This window comes from Chiloscyllium plagiosum, unplaced genomic scaffold (assembly GCF_037043375.1).
Source record: "Chiloscyllium plagiosum isolate Xiang-an unplaced genomic scaffold, Cpla_swu_hap1 HiC_scaffold_110, whole genome shotgun sequence".
Lineage (NCBI taxonomy): Eukaryota > Metazoa > Chordata > Chondrichthyes > Orectolobiformes > Hemiscylliidae > Chiloscyllium > Chiloscyllium plagiosum.
The window spans coordinates 191,168-211,121 of record NW_028270249.1 but is presented as its reverse complement, the minus strand read 5'-3'; the positions used below and the strand labels follow the sequence as shown (position 1 = coordinate 211,121).

The 19,954-nt window shown below is 56.2% G+C and overlaps 1 protein-coding gene across 1 annotated transcript in view; it reads right to left on the bottom strand.

Moving 5' to 3' along the window:
- LOC148134080 (uncharacterized) overlaps positions 1-19,954 on the bottom strand; it is a gene marked incomplete at its 3' end in the record, with an annotated part of 104,952 nt that overhangs the window by 36,020 nt on the left and 48,978 nt on the right. The window contains exons 22-29 of the mRNA XM_087985696.1: positions 19,085-19,237; positions 18,311-18,472; positions 14,043-14,198; positions 10,928-11,095; positions 9,509-9,664; positions 5,839-5,994; positions 5,417-5,569; positions 523-681 (exon numbers count right to left, since the gene is read on the bottom strand). Of these exons, the coding sequence (XP_087841822.1) occupies positions 523-681; positions 5,417-5,569; positions 5,839-5,994; positions 9,509-9,664; positions 10,928-11,095; positions 14,043-14,198; positions 18,311-18,472; positions 19,085-19,237 (1,263 nt within the window). The remainder of the gene's footprint in view (positions 1-522; positions 682-5,416; positions 5,570-5,838; positions 5,995-9,508; positions 9,665-10,927; positions 11,096-14,042; positions 14,199-18,310; positions 18,473-19,084; positions 19,238-19,954) is intronic.

Genomic DNA, 19,954 nt, shown 5'->3' with positions numbered 1-19,954 from the left:
AGCGTGAGGTTAGATAGAGAGTGCACCTCCCTCTGTACTGCCCCCATCAAACACTCCCAGGACAGGGACAGCGTGAGATCAGATACAGAGTGCACCTCCCTCTGTACTGTCCCCATCAAACACTCCCAGGACAGGGACAGCGTGAGGTTTGATACAGAGTGCACCTCCCTCTGTACTGCCCCCATCAAACACTCCCAGGACAGGGACAGCGTGAGATCAGATACAGAGTGCACCTCCCTCTGTACTGCCCCCATCAAACACTCCCAGGACAGGGACAGCGTGAGATCAGATACAGAGTGCAGCTCCCTCTGTACTGCCCCCATCAAACACTCCCAGGACAGGGACAGCGTGAGGTCAGATACAGAGTGCAGCTCCCTCTGTCCTGCCCCCATCAAACTCCCCAAGGACAGGGACAGCACATGGTGAGATACACATTGAAACACTGCTCTGTCCTGTCCCGCAACACTTCCATTCAGTAACACCAGATGGACAGTGAGTGAAGCTCAGATAAGAAGAACTCACCATTTCTGAAATGCCTGAGGACACATCTTGACCCACACGGGGTAATGCAGCACGTGCCCCATCTACCACAGTCGCTCTCATTTCGACATTCCCTGCCCAGAGTTGTGTTACACACATAGCTCAGTTGACTTGGGCTGGAGCACTCTCCGGGTCTCTCACCTGGAAACACAACATTCCGATGTAAGGCTCGATTTACACACGAGAGGGCGAGACCGACAGGGAATCCCCATCATGGATATACTTGCTGTTTTCAGGAGTTCCATGGTCCACATTAATAATTGGATCAGCCTACAGACTGGGGTCGACCGTAGTCTGCTCCCTCCAGTCTCAGACCACGTTTAGTCAGCTCCCTGCAGTCTCGGGACTCTCTCACTCTGCTCCCTGCAGTCTCGGGTCTCTCTCACTCTGCTCCCTGCAGTCTCGGGACTCTCTCACTCTGGTCCCTGCAGTCTCGGGTCTCTCTCACTCTGCTCCCTGCAGTCTCGGGACTCTCTCACTCTGCTCCCTGCAGTCTCGGGACTCTCTCAGTCTGCTCCCTGCAGTCTCGGGACTCTCTCAGTCGGCTCCCTGCAGTCTCGGGACTCTCTCACTCTGCTCCCTGCAGTCTCGGGACTCTCTCACTCTGCTCCCTGCAGTCTCGGGACTCTCTCAGTCTGCTCCCTGCAGTCTCGGGACTCTCTCAGTCTGCTCCCTGCAGTCTCGGGACTCTCAGTCTGCTCCCTGCAGTCTCGGGACTCTCTCACTCTGCTCCCTGCAGTCTCGGGACTCTCTCAGTCTGCTCCCTGCAGTCTCGGGACTCTCACTCTGCTCCCTGCAGTCTCGGGTCTCTCTCACTCTGCTCCCTGCAGTCTCGGGACTCTCTCACTCTGCTCCCTGCAGTCTCGGGACTCTCTCAGTCTGCTCCCTGCAGTCTCGGGACTCTCTCAGTCTGCTCCCTGCAGTCTCGGGACTCTCACTCTGCTCCCTGCAGTCTCGGGACTCTCTCACTCTGCTCCCTGCAGTCTCGGGACTCTCTCACTCTGCTCCCTGCAGTCTCGGGACTCTCTCACTCTGCTCCCTGCAGTCTCGGGACTCTCTCACTCTGCACCCTGCAGTCTCGGGACTCTCTCAGTCTGCTCCCTGCAGTCTCGGGACTCTCTCAGTCTGCTCCCTGCAGTCTCGGGACTCTCTCACTCTGCTCCCTGCAGTCTCGGGACTCTCTCAGTCTGCTCCCTGCAGTCTCGGGTCTCTCTCACTCTGCTCCCTGCAGTCTCGGGACTCTCTCACTCTGCACCCTGCAGTCTCGGGACTCTCACTCTGGTCGTTGCAGTCTCGGAACTCTCTCAGTCTGCTCCCTGCAGTCTCGGGACTCTCTCACTCAGCTCCCTGCAGTCTCGGGACTCTCACTCTGGTCCCTGCAGTCTCGGGACTCTCTCAGTCTGCTCCCTGCAGTCTCGGGACTCTCAGTCTGCTCCCTGCAGTCTCGGGACTCTCTCACTCTGCTCCCTGCAGTCTCGGGTCTCTCTCACTCTGCTCCCTGCAGTCTCGGGACTCTCTCAGTCTGCTCCCTGCAGTCTCGGGACTCTCTCAGTCTGCTCCCTGCAGTCTCGGGACTCTCTCAGTCTGCTCCCTGCAGTCTCGGGACTCTCTCACTCTGCTCCCTGCAGTCTCGGGACTCTCTCAGTCTGCTCCCTGCAGTCTCGGGACTCTCTCAGTCTGCTCCCTGCAGTCTCGGGACTCTCTCACTCTGCTCCCTGCAGTCTCGGGACTCTCTCAGTCTGCTCCCTGCAGTCTCGGGACTCTCACTCTGCTCCCTGCAGTCTCGGGTCTCTCTCACTCTGCTCCCTGCAGTCTCGGGACTCTCTCACTCTGCTCCCTGCAGTCTCGGGACTCTCTCAGTCTGCTCCCTGCAGTCTCGGGACTCTCTCACTCTGCTCCCTGCAGTCTCGGGACTCTCTCAGTCTGGTCCCTGCAGTCTCGGGACTCTCTCAGTCTGCTCCCTGCAGTCTCGGGACTCTCTCACTCTGCTCCCTGCAGTCTCGGGACTCTCTCAGTCTGCTCCCTGCAGTCTCGGGACTCTCTCACTCTGCTCCCTGCAGTCTCGGGACTCTCTCAGTCTGCTCCCTGCAGTCTCGGGACTCTCACTCTGCTCCCTGCAGTCTCGGGTCTCTCTCACTCTGCTCCCTGCAGTCTCGGGACTCTCTCACTCTGCTCCCTGCAGTCTCGGGACTCTCTCAGTCTGCTCCCTGCAGTCTCGGGACTCTCTCAGTCTGCTCCCTGCAGTCTCGGGACTCTCACTCTGCTCCCTGCAGTCTCGGGACTCTCTCACTCTGCTCCCTGCAGTCTCGGGACTCTCTCACTCTGCTCCCTGCAGTCTCGGGACTCTCTCACTCTGCTCCCTGCAGTCTCGGGACTCTCTCACTCTGCACCCTGCAGTCTCGGGACTCTCTCAGTCTGCTCCCTGCAGTCTCGGGACTCTCTCAGTCTGCTCCCTGCAGTCTCGGGACTCTCTCACTCTGCTCCCTGCAGTCTCGGGACTCTCTCAGTCTGCTCCCTGCAGTCTCGGGTCTCTCTCACTCTGCTCCCTGCAGTCTCGGGACTCTCTCACTCTGCACCCTGCAGTCTCGGGACTCTCACTCTGGTCGTTGCAGTCTCGGAACTCTCTCAGTCTGCTCCCTGCAGTCTCGGGACTCTCTCACTCAGCTCCCTGCAGTCTCGGGACTCTCACTCTGGTCCCTGCAGTCTCGGGACTCTCTCAGTCTGCTCCCTGCAGTCTCGGGACTCTCAGTCTGCTCCCTGCAGTCTCGGGACTCTCTCACTCTGCTCCCTGCAGTCTCGGGTCTCTCTCACTCTGCTCCCTGCAGTCTCGGGACTCTCTCAGTCTGCTCCCTGCAGTCTCGGGACTCTCTCAGTCTGCTCCCTGCAGTCTCGGGACTCTCTCAGTCTGCTCCCTGCAGTCTCGGGACTCTCTCACTCTGCTCCCTGCAGTCTCGGGACTCTCTCAGTCTGCTCCCTGCAGTCTCGGGACTCTCTCAGTCTGCTCCCTGCAGTCTCGGGACTCTCTCACTCTGCTCCCTGCAGTCTCGGGACTCTCTCAGTCTGCTCCCTGCAGTCTCGGGACTCTCACTCTGCTCCCTGCAGTCTCGGGTCTCTCTCACTCTGCTCCCTGCAGTCTCGGGACTCTCTCACTCTGCTCCCTGCAGTCTCGGGACTCTCTCACTCTGCTCCCTGCAGTCTCGGGACTCTCTCACTCTGCTCCCTGCAGTCTCGGGACTCTCTCAGTCTGGTCCCTGCAGTCTCGGGACTCTCTCAGTCTGCTCCCTGCAGTCTCGGGACTCTCTCACTCTGCTCCCTGCAGTCTCGGGACTCTCTCAGTCTGCTCCCTGCAGTCTCGGGACTCTCTCAGTCTGCTCCCTGCAGTCTCGGGACTCTCACTCTGCTCCCTGCAGTCTCGGGTCTCTCTCACTCTGCTCCCTGCAGTCTCGGGACTCTCTCAGTCTGCTCCCTGCAGTCTCGGGACTCTCTCTCTCTGCTCCCTGCAGACTCGGGACTCTCTCACTCTGCTCCCTGCAGTCTCGGGACTCTCCCAGTCTGCTCCCTGCAGTCTCGGGTCTCTCTCACTCTGCTCCCTGCAGTCTCGGGTCTCTCTCACTCTGCTCCCTGCAGTCTCGGGACTCTCTCACTCTGCTCCCTGCAGTCTCGGGACTCTCTCACTCTGCTCCCTGCAGTCTCGGGTCTCTCTCACTCTGCTCCCTGCAGTCTCGGGACTCTCTCAGTCTGCTCCCTGCAGTCTCGGGACTCTCTCACTCTGCTCCCTGCAGTCTCGGGACTCTCTCAGTCTGCTCCCTGCAGTCTCGGGACTTTCTCACTCTGCTCCCTGCAGTCTCGGGTCTCTCTCACTCTGCCCCCTGCAGTCTCGGGACTCTCTCACTTTGCTCCCTGCAGTCTCGGGTCTCTCTCAGTCTGCTCCCTGCAGTCTCGGGACTCTCTCACTCTGCACCCTGCAGTCTCGGGTCTCTCTCAGTCTGGTCCCTGCAGTCTCGGGACTCTCTCACTCTGCTACCCGCAGTCTCGGGTCTCTCTCACTCTGCTCCCTGCGGTCTCGGGACTCTCTCAGTCTGCTCCCTGCAGTCTCGGGACTCTCTCACTCTGCTCCCTGCAGTCTCGGGACTCTCTCACTCTGCTCCCTGCAGTCTCGGGACTCTCTCACTCTGCTCCCTGCAGTCTCGGGTCTCTCTCACTCTGCTCCCTGCAGTCTCGGGACTCTCTCAGTCTGCTCCCTGCAGTCTCGGGTCTCTCTCACTCTGCTCCCTGCAGTCTCGGGTCTCTCTCAGTCTGCTCCCTGCAGTCTCGGGTCTCTCTCACTCTGCTCCCTGCAGTCTCGGGACTCTCTTACTCTGCTCCCTGCAGTCTCGGGACTCTCTCAGTCTGCTCCCTGCAGTCTCGGGACTCTCTCACTCTGCTCCCTGCAGTCTCGGGACTCTCTCACTCTGCTCCCTGCAGTCTCGGGACTCTCTCAATCTGCTCCCTGCAGTCTCGGGTCTCTCTCAGTCTGCTCCCTGCAGTCTCGGGTCTCTCTCACTCTGCTCCCTGCAGTCTCGGGACTCTCTCACTCTGCTCCCTGCAGTCTCGGGACTCTCTCACTCTGCTCCCTGCAGTCTCGGGACTCTCTCACTCTGCTCCCTGCAGTCTCGGGACTCTCTCACTCTGCTCCCTGCAGTCTCGGGTCTCTCTCAGTCTGCTCCCTGCAGTCTCGGGTCTCTCTCACTCTGCTCCCTGCAGACTCGGGACTCTCTCACTCTGCTCCCTGCAGTCTCGGGTCTCCCTCTCTCTGCACCCTGCAGTCTCTGTTCTGCTGAACTACCTTGCCCCAGACCATTCCCCTGCTAACACTCTGTCAGACCGTAATCCTTACCGTGCCTGAATGAGGAGACACATTTCTTGCCACATCCAATCTCACAGCACTGTTCATAGGAAGGACAATCATCATCATCCTCACAGGATCGAGTCCAGTTTTTCTTGCAGAGAAAAGACACACGGGAATGTTCTGGGCATTTCTTTCGCAAAACTGAAGGAGAGAATGAGCTTTCACTTGGTCAATTTGTTCACATACAGTGTAATGTTTCCACTGTCCTCTATCAAACACTCTCACGACACGGACAGAGTGGTATTAGATACAGAGTAATGCTCCCTCTACAGCGTCGACTATCAGGATAGAGACACCATGCTCATAGGTACAGTGTAAAGCTCCCTCTATACTGCTCACATTGGTCCTGTTCAGCACACTCGGGATTATCAAACAAACCTGTGGGAAGCAATGCAGTGATGGATACTCACATTTACTGATGAATGTTGGGACACATTTCCCACCGCAGCCCTTGGCCAGGCAGCACCTCTGCCACACGTCGCACTGCGTGTCGTTCTTGCAGTCTTTTCCCAGGGTCGTGTTGCACAACATCGTCAGCCTCCTTGCAATGGGACAGGTTCCGTTCTCTGTGAAGACAAACACAGGGAGATGGGGGATAGAATCAGACAACAAGTCACTTGTGACTGCAGGAATTAACAGATAAACCCCCCAGTCTCCCATCTCACTGACAGAAGGGAGCCCAGTGCCTTGTGAAGGAAGCTGGGAATTGGTGAGAGGGTGGGACAACTCAGCCTTCACAACGCTACTCCATGATCTGACGCAGTATACCAGACAGCTCACACACAATTCCTCTCTCCTGGCCTACAGTGGGAACAGAGAACGGGCTGAGGAGAGACAGACGACTTAACTGTGACGTACCAGAGGCATCAGACAGACCACAACATTCAAACAGCGTGCACTCATATTCCCGGAGAGTAGGACACTGTGTGTTTCACACCACAATCCCTCCCTAACCCAGGGATAGGGACTGGGAACAGGATCCCTGTCTGTTTCACACCGCAATCCCTCCCTAACCCAGGGACAGGGATTGGGAACGGGATCCCTGTCTGTTTCACACCGCAATCCCTCCCTAACCCAGGGACAGGGACTGGGAACAGGATCCCAGTCAGTTTAACACCACAATCCCTCCCAAACCCAGGGACAGGGATTGGGAACAGGATCCCTGTCTGTTTCACACCGCAATCCCTCCTTAACCCAGGGACAGGGATTGGGAACAGGATCCCTGTCTGTTTCACACCGCAATCCCTCCCTAACACAGGGACAGGGATTGGGAACAGGATCCCTGTCTGTTTCACACCGCAATCCCTCCCTAACCCAGGGACAGGGACTGGGAACAGGATCCCTGTCTGTTTCACACCGCAATCCCTCCCTAACCCAGGGACAGGGATTGGGAACAGGATCCCTGACTGTTTCACACCCCAATCCCTCCCTAACCCAGGGATAGGGACTGGGAACAGGATCCCTGTCTGTTTCACACCGCAATCCCTCCCTAACACAGGGATAGAGATTGGGAACAGGATCCCTGTCTGTTTCACACCCCAATCCCTCCCTAACCCAGGGATAGGGACTGGGAACAGGATCCCTGTCTGTTTCACACCGCAATCCCTCCCTAACCCAGGGACAGGGATTGGGAACGGGATCCCAGTCAGTTTAACACCACAATCCCTCCCTAACCCAGGGACAGGGATTGGGAACAGGATCCCTGTCTGTTTGACACCACAATCCCTCCCTAACCCAGGGATAGGGACTGGGAACAGGATCCCTGTCTGTTTCACACCACAATTCCTCCTCAACCCAGGGACAGGGATTGGGAACAGGATCCCTGTCTGTTTCACACCACAATCCCTCCCTAATCCAGGGATAGGGACTGGGAACAGGATCCCTGTCTGTTTCACACCACAATCCCTCCCTCACCCAGGGACAGGGATTGGGAACAGGATCCCTGTCTGTTTCACACCACAATCCCTCCCTAATCCAGGGACAGGGATTGGGAACAGGATCCCTGTCTGTTTCACACCACAATCCCTCCCTAATCCAGGGACAGGGATTGGGAATAGGATCCCTGTCTGTTTCACACCACAATCCCTCCCTAATCCAGGGATAGGGACTGGGAACAGGATCCCTGTCTGTTTCACACCACAATCCCTCCCTAACCCAGGGACAGGGATTGGGAACAGGATCCCTGTCTGTTTCACACCGCAATCCCTCCCTAATCCAGGGACAGGGACTGGGAACAGGATCCCTGTCTGTTTCACACCGCAATCCCTCCCTAACCCAGGGACAGGGATTGGGAACAGGATCCCTGTCTGTTTCACACCACAATCCCTCCCTAATCCAGGGACAGGGACTGGGAATAGGATCCCGGTCTGTTTCACACCGCAATCCCTCCCTAACACAGGGACAGGGATTGGGAACAGGATCCCTGTCTGTTTCACACCGCAATCCCTCCCTAACCCAGGGACAGGGATTGGGAACAGGATCCCTGTCTGTTTCACACCACAATCCCTCCCTAACCCAGGGACTGGGACTGGGAACAGGATCCCGGTCTGTTTCACACCGCAATCCCTCCCTAACCCAGGGACAGGGACTGGGAACAGGATCCCGGTCTGTTTCACACCGCAATCCCTCCCTAACCCAGGGACAGGGACTGGGAACAGGATCCCTGTCTGTTTCACACCACAATCCCTCCCTCACCCAGGGACAGGGATTGGGAACAGGATCCCTGTCTGTTTCACACCACAATCCCTCCCTAATCCAGGGACAGGGATTGGGAACAGGATCCCTGTCTGTTTCACACCACAATCCCTCCCTAATCCAGGGACAGGGACTGGGAACAGGATCCCTGTCTGTTTCACACCACAATCCCTCCCTAACCCAGGGACAGGGACTGGGAACAGGATCCCTGTCTGTTTCACACCACAATCCCTCCCTCACCCAGGGACAGGGATTGGGAACAGGATCCCTGTCTGTTTCACACCACAATCCCTCCCTAATCCAGGGACAGGGATTGGGAACAGGATCCCTGTCTGTTTCACACCACAATCCCTCCCTAATCCAGGGATAGGGACTGGGAACAGGATCCCTGTCTGTTTCACACCACAATCCCTCCCTAACCCAGGGACAGGGATTGGGAACAGGATCCCTGTCTGTTTCACACCGCAATCCCTCCCTAATCCAGGGACAGGGACTGGGAACAGGATCCCTGTCTGTTTCACACCGCAATCCCTCCCTAACCCAGGGACAGGGATTGGGAACAGGATCCCTGTCTGTTTCACACCACAATCCCTCCCTAATCCAGGGACAGGGACTGGGAATAGGATCCCGGTCTGTTTCACACCGCAATCCCTCCCTAACACAGGGACAGGGATTGGGAACAGGATCCCTGTCTGTTTCACACCGCAATCCCTCCCTAACCCAGGGACAGGGATTGGGAACAGGATCCCTGTCTGTTTCACACCGAAATCGCTCCCTATCCCAGGGACAGGGACTGGGAACAGGATCCCTGTCTGTTTCACACCACAATCCCTCCCTAACCAAGGGACAGGGACTGGGAACAGGATCCCGGTCTGTTTCACACCGCAATCCCTCCCTAACCCAGGGACAGGGACTGGGAACAGGATCCCTGTCTGTTTCACACCGCAATCCCTCCCTAACCCAGGGACAGGGATTGGGAACAGGATCCCTGTCTGTTTCATACCGCAATCCCTCCCTAACCCAGGGACAGGTATTGGGAATAGGATCCCTGTCAGTTTCTTACCACAATCCCTCCCTAACCCAGGGACAGGGATTGGGAATAGGATCCCTGTCTGTTTCACACCGCAATCCCTCCCTAACCCAGGGACAGGGATTGGGAATAGGATCACTGTCTGTTTCACACCACAATCCATCCATCACCCCGGTACAGGGATTAGAAGCGGGGTCCTGTTCTGCCGAGCCCCAATCCCTCGCTAACCTGGGAAGAGGGATCAGAGCCGGGATTCCAGGATGGCCTTGGGGAATCTGTATTCCCTGGATACTGTCTGTGTCCGGCACATTGGATGTGTTTCCCTCTCTCACACACTCTCTCTCTCTCTTTCTCACCTCCTGTGAAACACTTTGGAATACATTTCTTCCCACAGCCAGCATCACAACATGAGTGGTATCCATCACAGTCCCCGTTGTCATTACAGGAACGCCCAGTGCTGATCTGACAGAACATGGAGAGGGTGTCCTCCTCTGGGCACTGCTCAGCAGGCTCTGTAAATGGGAAGGTAGGACAGACACAGTTACAGAGTCCCACACAGGGCCCTTCACATACTCCTTCACACCTTCCCCATCTGTTCCCCACCCTCCCCCCATTCCCAAACCAGGGAATGCTCATTCTACTGCCCGCCCTCTGCAATAACCCTCTCACTTACTGTTGCGTCCCACTTTCCCTCCAACTGCTCTCCTGCTCTGACAGCATCACTTTCCCCTTTCCATGGTGATAAACTCCTGAAAACCTTTTATCTCTCGGGTTTTCACATCCCTTTATTCCCTATCAGTTTCTCAATCTGTCAAGGTGCATCCTCAACATCGCTCCTGTACCTGCCTCCACCACCCCCTTGACAGCATATTCCACATACTGACCACCCTCTGTGTTAAACAAACCTGCCTCCCACTGTCTCCCCTTCTACCCCAAATCTGTGCTCCTCTAGTAATTGACATTTCTGTCCTGGGAAAGTAAAACTGACCAGGCGATACATTCTGGTTGTAAGTGAGGAACCTTCTATCAGGTCGGCTCTCATCCTTTCCGTGTTCACGTGAAAACAAACCAGGCTTATTCGATCTCCCAAAACGCATCACCTCACATTTGCTCAGATTACACTCCATCTCTTCACCCAATCCTCCGGTCTATCTCCATCCTGCTCTGTCCTCGGGCAATCCTCCTCCATATCCACAGCTCCCCCTAACCTGTGTGACGATCACGAACATATTCATCGGGCCACCTTCATTATCCTCCTATATATCTGATAAATGGCAAGGTGGTCACAGCACAAATCCCTGTGGGACACCACCGATCTCGGTTCTCCAGTCCCTTTCACTGCTACTCTCTGTGCTTCTGTCACTAAGCCAGTTGTGGATCCATCTTACCAGCTCACTGTGGATCCCGTGTATATTCACCTTCTGTTCTGGCCGACCATGAGAGACCTTGTCAAAGGCCTTGTTACAATTCCTATCGACAACACCCACTGGCCTACCCTCACCAATCACCTTTCTCACTGTCTCAAAAATACAGGCTCAGTCAAGCTTGTGAGACACAGCCGTACCTGTACAAAGCTACCTTTCCTGTTGCTAACAAGGCTATGTTTATCCCGGAATGCTGGAGCAGGACTTACAGCCCGGTGTCCACACCACAGCGGGTCTACCCTGACAAAGCCCTGCCCTCCCATGCGAAGGAGACCCCGTCACTGAATGTGGGGGGATTACTGGTCCTCTGACCTGCTGGGGTAGCGTAGGTTGGGGGTGAGAGGGGCTTACTTCTCGCAAACCACTGTGACACACATCGAGGTCCACACTCCGTGTTACAGCACGAGGCCCAGTGACCACAGGAATCGTCTCCATCGCAGGGAGCAGTGAAGTTCATCCGACAGACATAATGCAGTCTGGTCGTGTCCGGACATGTGGATCCTTGGCCTTTAGGAGACACTGAGAGAGAGAGAGAGAGAGAACAGCTTTCACCACAACTGCTGATCCAACACAGACCCTTCCCTGGGAAACATCTCTCACAGACAGCAGTGAAACTGGAGCTAGAGGGGGTGGCAGAGATAGGGAGAGGTGCAGGGACTGGAGGGGGTTACAGAGATACGGAGGGAGTGTAGGGGGTTACAGAGATAGGGAGGGGGTGTAGGGGGGTTACAGAGATAGGGAGGGGGTGTAGGGGGGTTACAGAGACAGGGAGGGGGTGTAGGGGGGGTTAAACAGACAGGGAGGGGGTGTAGGGGGGTTACAGAGACAGGGAGGGGGTATAGGGAGTTACAGAGATAGGGAGGGGGTGTAGGGGGGTTACAGAGATAGGGAGGGGGTGTAGGGGCGTTACAGTGATAGGGAGGGGGTGTAGGGGGGTTACAGAGATACGGAGGGGGTGTAGGGGGGTTACAGTGATAGGGAGGGGGTGTAGGGGGGTTACAGAGATAGGGAGGGGGTGTAGGGGGGTTACAGAGACAGGGAGGGAGTGGAGGGAGTTACAGAGATAGGGAGGGGGTGTAGGGGGGTTACAGAGATAGGGAGGGGGTGTAGGGGCGTTACAGTGATAGGGAGGGGGTGTAGGGGGGTTACAGAGATAGGGAGGGGGTGTAGGGGGTTACAGAGATAGGGAGGGGGTGTAGGGGGGTTACAGAGTTAGGGAGGGGGTGTAGGGGGGTTACAGAGATAGGGAGGGGGTGTAGGGGGGTTACAGAGATAGGGAGGGGGTGTAGGGGGGTTACAGAGATAGGGAGGGGGTGTAGGGGGGTTACAGTGATAGGGAGGGGGTGTAGGGGGTTTACAGAGATAGGGAGGGGGTGTAGGGGGGTTACAGTGATAGGGAGGGGGTGTAGGGGGTTACAGAGATAGGGAGGGGGTGCAGGGGGGTTACAGAGACAGGGAGGGGGTGTAGGGGGGTTACAGAGATAGGGAGGGTGTGTGGGGTGTTACAGAGATATGGAGGGGGTGTAGGTGGGTTACAGAGATAGGGAGGGGGTGTCGGGGGGGTTACAGAGACAGGGAGGGGGTGTAGGGGGGTTACAGAGATAGGGAGGGTGTGTGGGGTGTTACAGAGATAGGGAGGGGGTGTAGCGGGGGTTACAGAGATAGGGAGGGGGTGTAGGGGGGTTACAGAGATAGGGAGGGGGTGCAGGGGGGTTACAGTGATAGGGAGAGGGTGTAGGGGGGTTACAGAGATAGGGAGGGGGTGGAGGGGGGTTACAGTGATAGGGAGGGTGTGTAGGGGGGTTACAGAGATAAGGAGGGGGTGTAGGGGGTTACAGAGACAGGGAGGGGGTGTAGGGGGTTACAGAGATAGGGAGGAGGTGTAGGGGGGTTACAGAGATAGGGAGGGGGTGTAGGGGGGTTACAGAGATAGGGAGGGGGTGTAGGGGGGTTACAGAGATAGGGAGGGGGTGTAGGGGGGTTACAGTGATAGGGAGGGGATGTAGTGGGGTTACATAGATAGGGAGGGAGTGGAGGGGGGTTACAGTGATAGGGAGGGGGTGTAGGGGGGTTACAGAGATATGGAGGTGGTCTAGGGGGGTTACAGAGATACGGAGAGGGTGTAGGGGGGTTACAGAGATAGGGAGAGGGTGTAGGGGGGTTACAGAGATAGGGAGGGCGTGTAGGGAGTTACAGAGATAGGGAGGGGGTGTAGGGGGGTTACAGAGATAGGGAGGGGGTGTAGGGAGTTAAAGAGATAGGGAGGGGGTGTAGGGGGGTTACAGAGATAGGGAGGGGGTGTAGGGAGTTACAGAGATAGGGAGGGGATGTAGGGGGGTTACAGAGATAGGGAGGGGGTGTAGGGAGTAACAGTGATAGGGAGGGGGTGTAGGGGGGTTACAGAGATAGGGAGGGGGTGTAGGGGGGTTACAGTGATAGGGAGGGGGTGTAGGGGGGTTACAGAGATATGGAGGGGGTGTAGGGGGGTTACAGAGACAGGGAGGGGGTGTAGGGGGGTTACAGAGATAGGGAGGGGGTGTAGGGGGGTTACAGAGATATGGAGGGGGTGTAGGGGGGTTACAGAGATAGGGAGGGGGTGTAGGAGCTGGGGGCTGGTTACAGAGATAGGGAGGGGGTGTAGGGGGGTTACAGAGATAGGGAGGGGGTGTAGGGGGTTACATAGATAGGGAGGGGGTGTAGGGGGTAACAGAGATAGGGAGGGGGTGTGGGGGTTACAGAGACAGGGAGGGGGTGTAGGGGGTTATAAAGACAGGGAGGGGTGTGGATGGTTACAAAGATAGGGAGGGGGTGTGGGGGTTACAGAGGTAGGGAGGGAGTGTAGGGCGTTATAGGGATAGGGAGGGGGTGTAGGGCGTTATAGGGATAGGGAGGGGGTGTAGGGGGTTATAGGGATAGGGAGGGGGTGTAGGGGGTTACAGAGGTAGGGAGGGGGTGTAGGGGGTCACAGAGGTAGGGAGGGGGTGTAGGGTGTTACAGGGATAGGGAGGGTGTATAGAGGGGTTACGGAGATTGGGAGGGGGTGTAGGGGGTTATGGAGACAGGGAGGGGGTGTAGGGGTTGGAGGGTGTTTCAGAGATGGAGAGAGGTTTAGGGCCTGGAGGGGGTAACAGGAGTAGGTGGGGTGTAACGGCGGTTACAGATTTGATTGGATTTGAAGACAATAATGCCATGTGTACAGCAGGAGGCAGTATTGCACAGCGTGCCATTGGCTGGTCCCAATCCCACATGGTGGTGTGTGAACCACACTCAGTGTGTGACACTCAGGGTTGAATGGGGGAACAGAGATCGGAGAGACAGCAGTGTTTCACGATGAGCTGAACACCATGGAAGATGGTAATGGTGAGGTTTTTCAGGAGAGGAATGTGAGAATTGAGTCTGAGACAGACAGCTCTCTCCCACCCAGATACAGTGACGTATCCCCTCTGAGGGGATCTCTCCTCCTTACCTCCAGGCTTGAAACTCATGATACATCTCCTCCCACATCCAGACTCACAACACTTTTGCCAGATATCACAGTCGTCATCAGTGGAACATTGAGAGCCCAATTTCATCTGACAAATGGGCAGGAGACGAGATTCTGCTGGACATTCAAAGGCCTCCTCTGTGGGGAAAGCATAACTCTGAGCTCAAACTAAACTGCTGCTGGACAGGGTTAACAGTTCACAACATCAAGGACGAGGAACACCAGGAGACCATTCAGATCATCTGGACTACCCCAATCGCTCAACAAGATCATTGCTGATCCACCACATGGACTGTACTTTCTTGTCATCTCCCTGCACACCCACATTCTGTTTACATCTCGCGCTCACACAAACCACTTTGCTCTCCCCAACACACAGGGAAGACTCTCCACACAATCACAACTACAGGTACACTCTCAACTCTCCTCTCACACACACACAGGGACCACTCTCCTCTCACACACACAGGGACCACTCTCCTCTCACACACACACATACGGACCACTCTCCTCTCACACACACACACAGGGACCACTCTCCTCTCACACACACACAGGGACCACTCTCCTCTCTCACACACACAGGGACCACACTCCTCTCACACACACACACACACACACACAGGGACCACTCTCCTCTCACACACACACACAGGGATCACTCTCCTCTCTCACACACACAGGGACCACTCTCCTCTCACACACACACACAGGGATCACTCTCCTCTCTCACACACAGGGACCACTCTCTCACACACACAGGGACCACACTCCTCTCACACACACAGGGATCACTCTCCTCTCTCACACACACACACTGGGATCACTCTCCTCTCACACACACACACACAGGGACCACTCTCCTCTCACACACACAGGGACCACTCTCCTCTCTCACACACACAGGGACCACTCTCCTCTCACACACACAGGGACCACTCTCCTCTCACACACACAGGGATCACTCTCCTCTCATTCACACACACTGGGATCACTCTCCTCTCATACACACACACAGGGACCACTCTCCTCTCACACACACAGGGACCACTCTCCTCTCACACACACACACACACAGGGACCACTCTCCTCTCACACACACAGGGACCACTCTCCTCTCACACACACAGGGACCACTCTCCTCTCACACACACACAGGGACCACTCTCCTCTCACACACACAGGGACCACTCTCCTCTCACACACACAGGGACCACTCTCCTCACACACACACACACACACACACAGGGACCACTGTCCTCACACACACACACACACAGGGACCACTCCCCTCTCACACACAAACAGGGATCACTCTCCTCTCACACAAACACACACAGGGACCACTCTCCTCTCACACACACACACAGGGACCACTCTCCTCTCACACACACACAGGGACCACTCTCCTCTCACACACACACAGGGACCACTCTCCTCTCTCACACACACACAGGGACCACTCTCCTCTCACACACACACAGGGACCACTCTTCTCTCACACACACACAATGACCACTCTCCTCTCACACACACACACAGGGATCACTCTCCTCTCACACACACACAGGGACCACTCTCCTCTCACACACACAGGGACCACTCACCTCACACACACACAGGGACCACTCTCCTCTCACACACACAGGGACCACTCTCCTCTCACACACACACACACAGGGACCACTCTCCTCTCACACACACACACAGGGACCACTCTCCTCTCACACACACACACAGGGACCACTCTCCTCTCTCACACACACAGGGACCACTCTCCTCTCACACACACAGGGACCACTCTCCTCTCACACACACACAGGGACCACTCTCCTCTCACACACACAGGGACCACTCACCTCTCACACACACAGGGACCACTCTCCTCTCACACACACACACAGGGACCACTCTCCTCTCACACACACACAGGGACCACTCTCCTCTCACACACACAGGGACCACTCTCCTCTCACACACACAGGGACCACTCTCCTCACACACACACAGGGACCACTCTCCTCTCACACACACACAGGGATCACTCTCCTCTCACACACACAGGGACCACTCTCCTCTCACACACACAGGGACCACTCTCCGCTCACACACACACAGGGACCACTCACCTCTCACACACACACAGGGATCACTCTCCTCTCTCACACACACACAGGGACCACTCTCCTCTCACACACACACAGGGATCGCACTCCTCTCTCACACACACAGGGACCACTCTCCTCTCACACACACAGGGACCACTCTCCTCTCACACACACACAGGGACCACTCACCTCTCACACACACACAGGGATCACTCTCCTCTCTCACACACACACAGGGACCACTCGCCTCTCACACACACAGGGACCACTCCCCTCTCACACACACAGGGACAACTCTCCTCTCACACACACACACAGGGACCACTCTCCTCTCACACACACACACAGGGACCTCTCTCCTCTCTCACACACACAGGGACCACTCTCCTCTCACACACACAGGGACCACTCTCCTCTCACACACACACACAGGGACCACTCTCCTCTCTCACACACACACAGGAACCACTCTCCTCTCACACACACACAAGAACCACTCTCCTCTCACACACACACAGGGACCACTCTCCTCTCACACACACACACAAGAACCACTCTCCTCTCACACACACACAGGGACCACTCTCCTCTCACACACACACACAGGGACCACTCTCCTCTCACACACACACACAGGGACCACTCTCCTCTCACACACACACACAGGGATCACTCTCATCTCACACACACACACAGGAACCACTCTCCTCTCACATACACACAGGGACCACTCTCCTCTCACACACACACACAGGGACCACTCTCCTCTCACACACACACAGGGACCACTCTCCTCTCACACACACACAGGGACCACTCTCCTCTCTCACACACACAGGGACCACTCTCCTCTCTCACACACACAGGGACCACTCTCCTCTCACACACACAGGGACCACTCTCCTCTCACACACACAGGGACCACTCTCCTCTCACACACACACAGGGACCACTCTCCTCGCACACACACACACACAGGGACCACTCTCCTCTCACACACACACAGGGACCACTCTCCTCTCACACACACACAGGGACCACTCTCCTCTCACACACACAGGGACCACTCTCCTCTCACACACACACAGGGACCACTCTCCTCTCACACACACACACACAGGGACCACTCTCCTCTCACACACACACACAGGGACCACTCTCCTCTCACACACACACAGGGACCACTCTCCTCTCTCACACACACAGGGACCACTCTCCTCACACACACACACAGGGACCACTCTCCTCTCACACACACACAGGGACCACTCTCCTCTCTCACACACACAGGGACCACTCTCCTCTCACACACACAGGGACCACTCTCCTCTCACACACACAGGGACCACTGTCCTCTCACACACACAGGGACCACTGTCCTCTCACACACACAGGGACCACTGTCCTCTCACACACACAGGGACCACTCTCCTCCCACACACACACACACAGAGACCACTCTCCTCTCTCACACACACACAGGGACCACTCTCCTCTCACACACACACAGGGACCACTCTCCTCTCTCACACACACACAGGGACCACTCTCCTCTCCCACACACACAGGGACCACTCTCCTCCCACACACACACACACAGGGACCACTCTCCTCTCACACACACAGGGACCACTCTCCTCTCACACACACACACTCAGGGACCACTCTCCTCTCACACACACACACAGGGACCACTCTCCTCTCTCACATACACACACAGGGACCACTCTCCTCTCACACACACAGGGACCACTCTCCTCTCACACACACACACTCAGGGACCACTCTCCTCTCACACACACACACAGGGACCACTCTCCTCTCACACACACACACAGGGACCACTCCCCTCTCACACACAGGGACCACACTCCACTCCCACACACACACAGGGACCACTCCCCTCTCACACACACACAGAGACCACTCTCCTCTCACACACACACACAGGGACCACTCTCCTCTCACACACACACAGGGACCACTCTCCTCTCTCACATACACTCAGGGACCACACTCCACTCCCACACACACCTGGAGCTAACCCCTCTCCTTCACTCACGGGCATCTCTCTCTTCCCTCACAGAACTGCACCTCTCTCGTACACTCTCCTCTTTGAGAGATGAGTTCTCCCTCTCTTACCTCGCCTCTGGACCCCATAGACGCAGCGTTTGCCGCAGTTCCCGACGTTACAGCACTGCTTCCACCTTGCGCAGTCTTCGTCTACCTCACACTCCTCGGCATCGTCCCGGTCACAGATATGTCGCATCTGGAATGGTTTGGGACACTCTGCGTCTCGCTTTCCTGTTATCGGGTCAGATCAGAATTCAGTGAGAGGCCGGATGGAAATTCAGCACCGCCCTGGTTATACGGAGTAGGGGATGATCCAGGGAAAAACAAGGGGAAGCCTGGAGACAAAGGGGTAGATTGGGTATGGCAGTGTGACAATGAGGAGGGAGGGTTTCACACTGGTTTCCATTCTGGGTTGGCCAAACATGACAGCTCAGTGAGTAAGGTGAAATGGGAGATGGGGGGAGCTGGGACTGGGGGAAATGGGAATGGGGAATACAGAGAGGGTGGCAAATGGGTGTCAGTTTTGTGAGCAGCACCTTCCAATGGGTACAAGCTGATGGCGACAGGATTGGGCAGACTGGGGCTGGCTTTCCAATGGGATATAGTAGACTGGGGGAGACTCGCTCCCATTGGGAATGATCCTGAAATGGCTCTGGATGAGCTGGGACCTGGGATGGAGTCTCCTACTGAGAGGGGACACCCTCAAACTGAATACTCCAACTGCAGGGGGCAGGGAGATTGGGTTCCTGGGACAGAGAGGGGTCTCTGCCTCAGACAGATTGTCTCCACCAGGCGTGTGCAGTGTTTGCTAAAGGGGGGGATGGGAGGGTCAGTCATCCTCACCGTGTTTGTGATACCGATGGACACATCTCTTCCCACATCCGGCCTCACAGCACGAGAGCCACAGATCACAGTCATCGTCATTTGTACATTCCTGGCCGTAGTTAACATTGCACATCGGGGTAAGGCGCCTGGCATCTGGGCAGCTCCCATTCTCTGGAGAGCAGAAGGAAAGGGAAAAGACTGGGTTAAAGCTCAGTCAGAGTCTCAGGTTAAACACCTCCGGATGGACAGGATGGAAACTGAGCAAGTCTCTCTCAGTCTACATGGTCCCCAACGATCATACACACAGCAAAGTGTAAAGAATACATCTCTCCTTATTGTTTTAACCTGGAAGGAAAGCTCCCTCTACACTGTCCCCATCAAACACTCCCAGGACAGGGACAGCATGGGGTTAGATACAGGGGAAACCTCCCTCTACACTGTCCCCATCAAACACTCCCAGGAGAGGGACAGCATGGGGTAAGATACAGAGGAAATCTCCCTCTACACTGTCCCCATCAACCACTCCCAGGACAGGGACAGGATGGGGTTAGATACAGAGGAAATCTCCCTCTACACTGTCCCCATCAAACACTCCCAGGGCAGGGACAGCATGGGGTAAGATACAGGGGAAATCTCCCTCTACACTGTCCCCATCAAACACTCCCAGGGCAGGGACAGCATGGGGTTAGATACAGAGGAAATCTCCCTCCACACTGTCCCCATCAAACATTCCCAGGGCAGGGACAGCATGGGGTAAGATACAGGGGAAATCTCCCTCTACACTGTCCCCATCAAACACTCCCAGGGCAGGGACAGCATGGGGTTAGATACAGAGGAAATCTCCCTCTACACTGTCCCCATCAAACACTCCCAGGACAGGGACAGCAT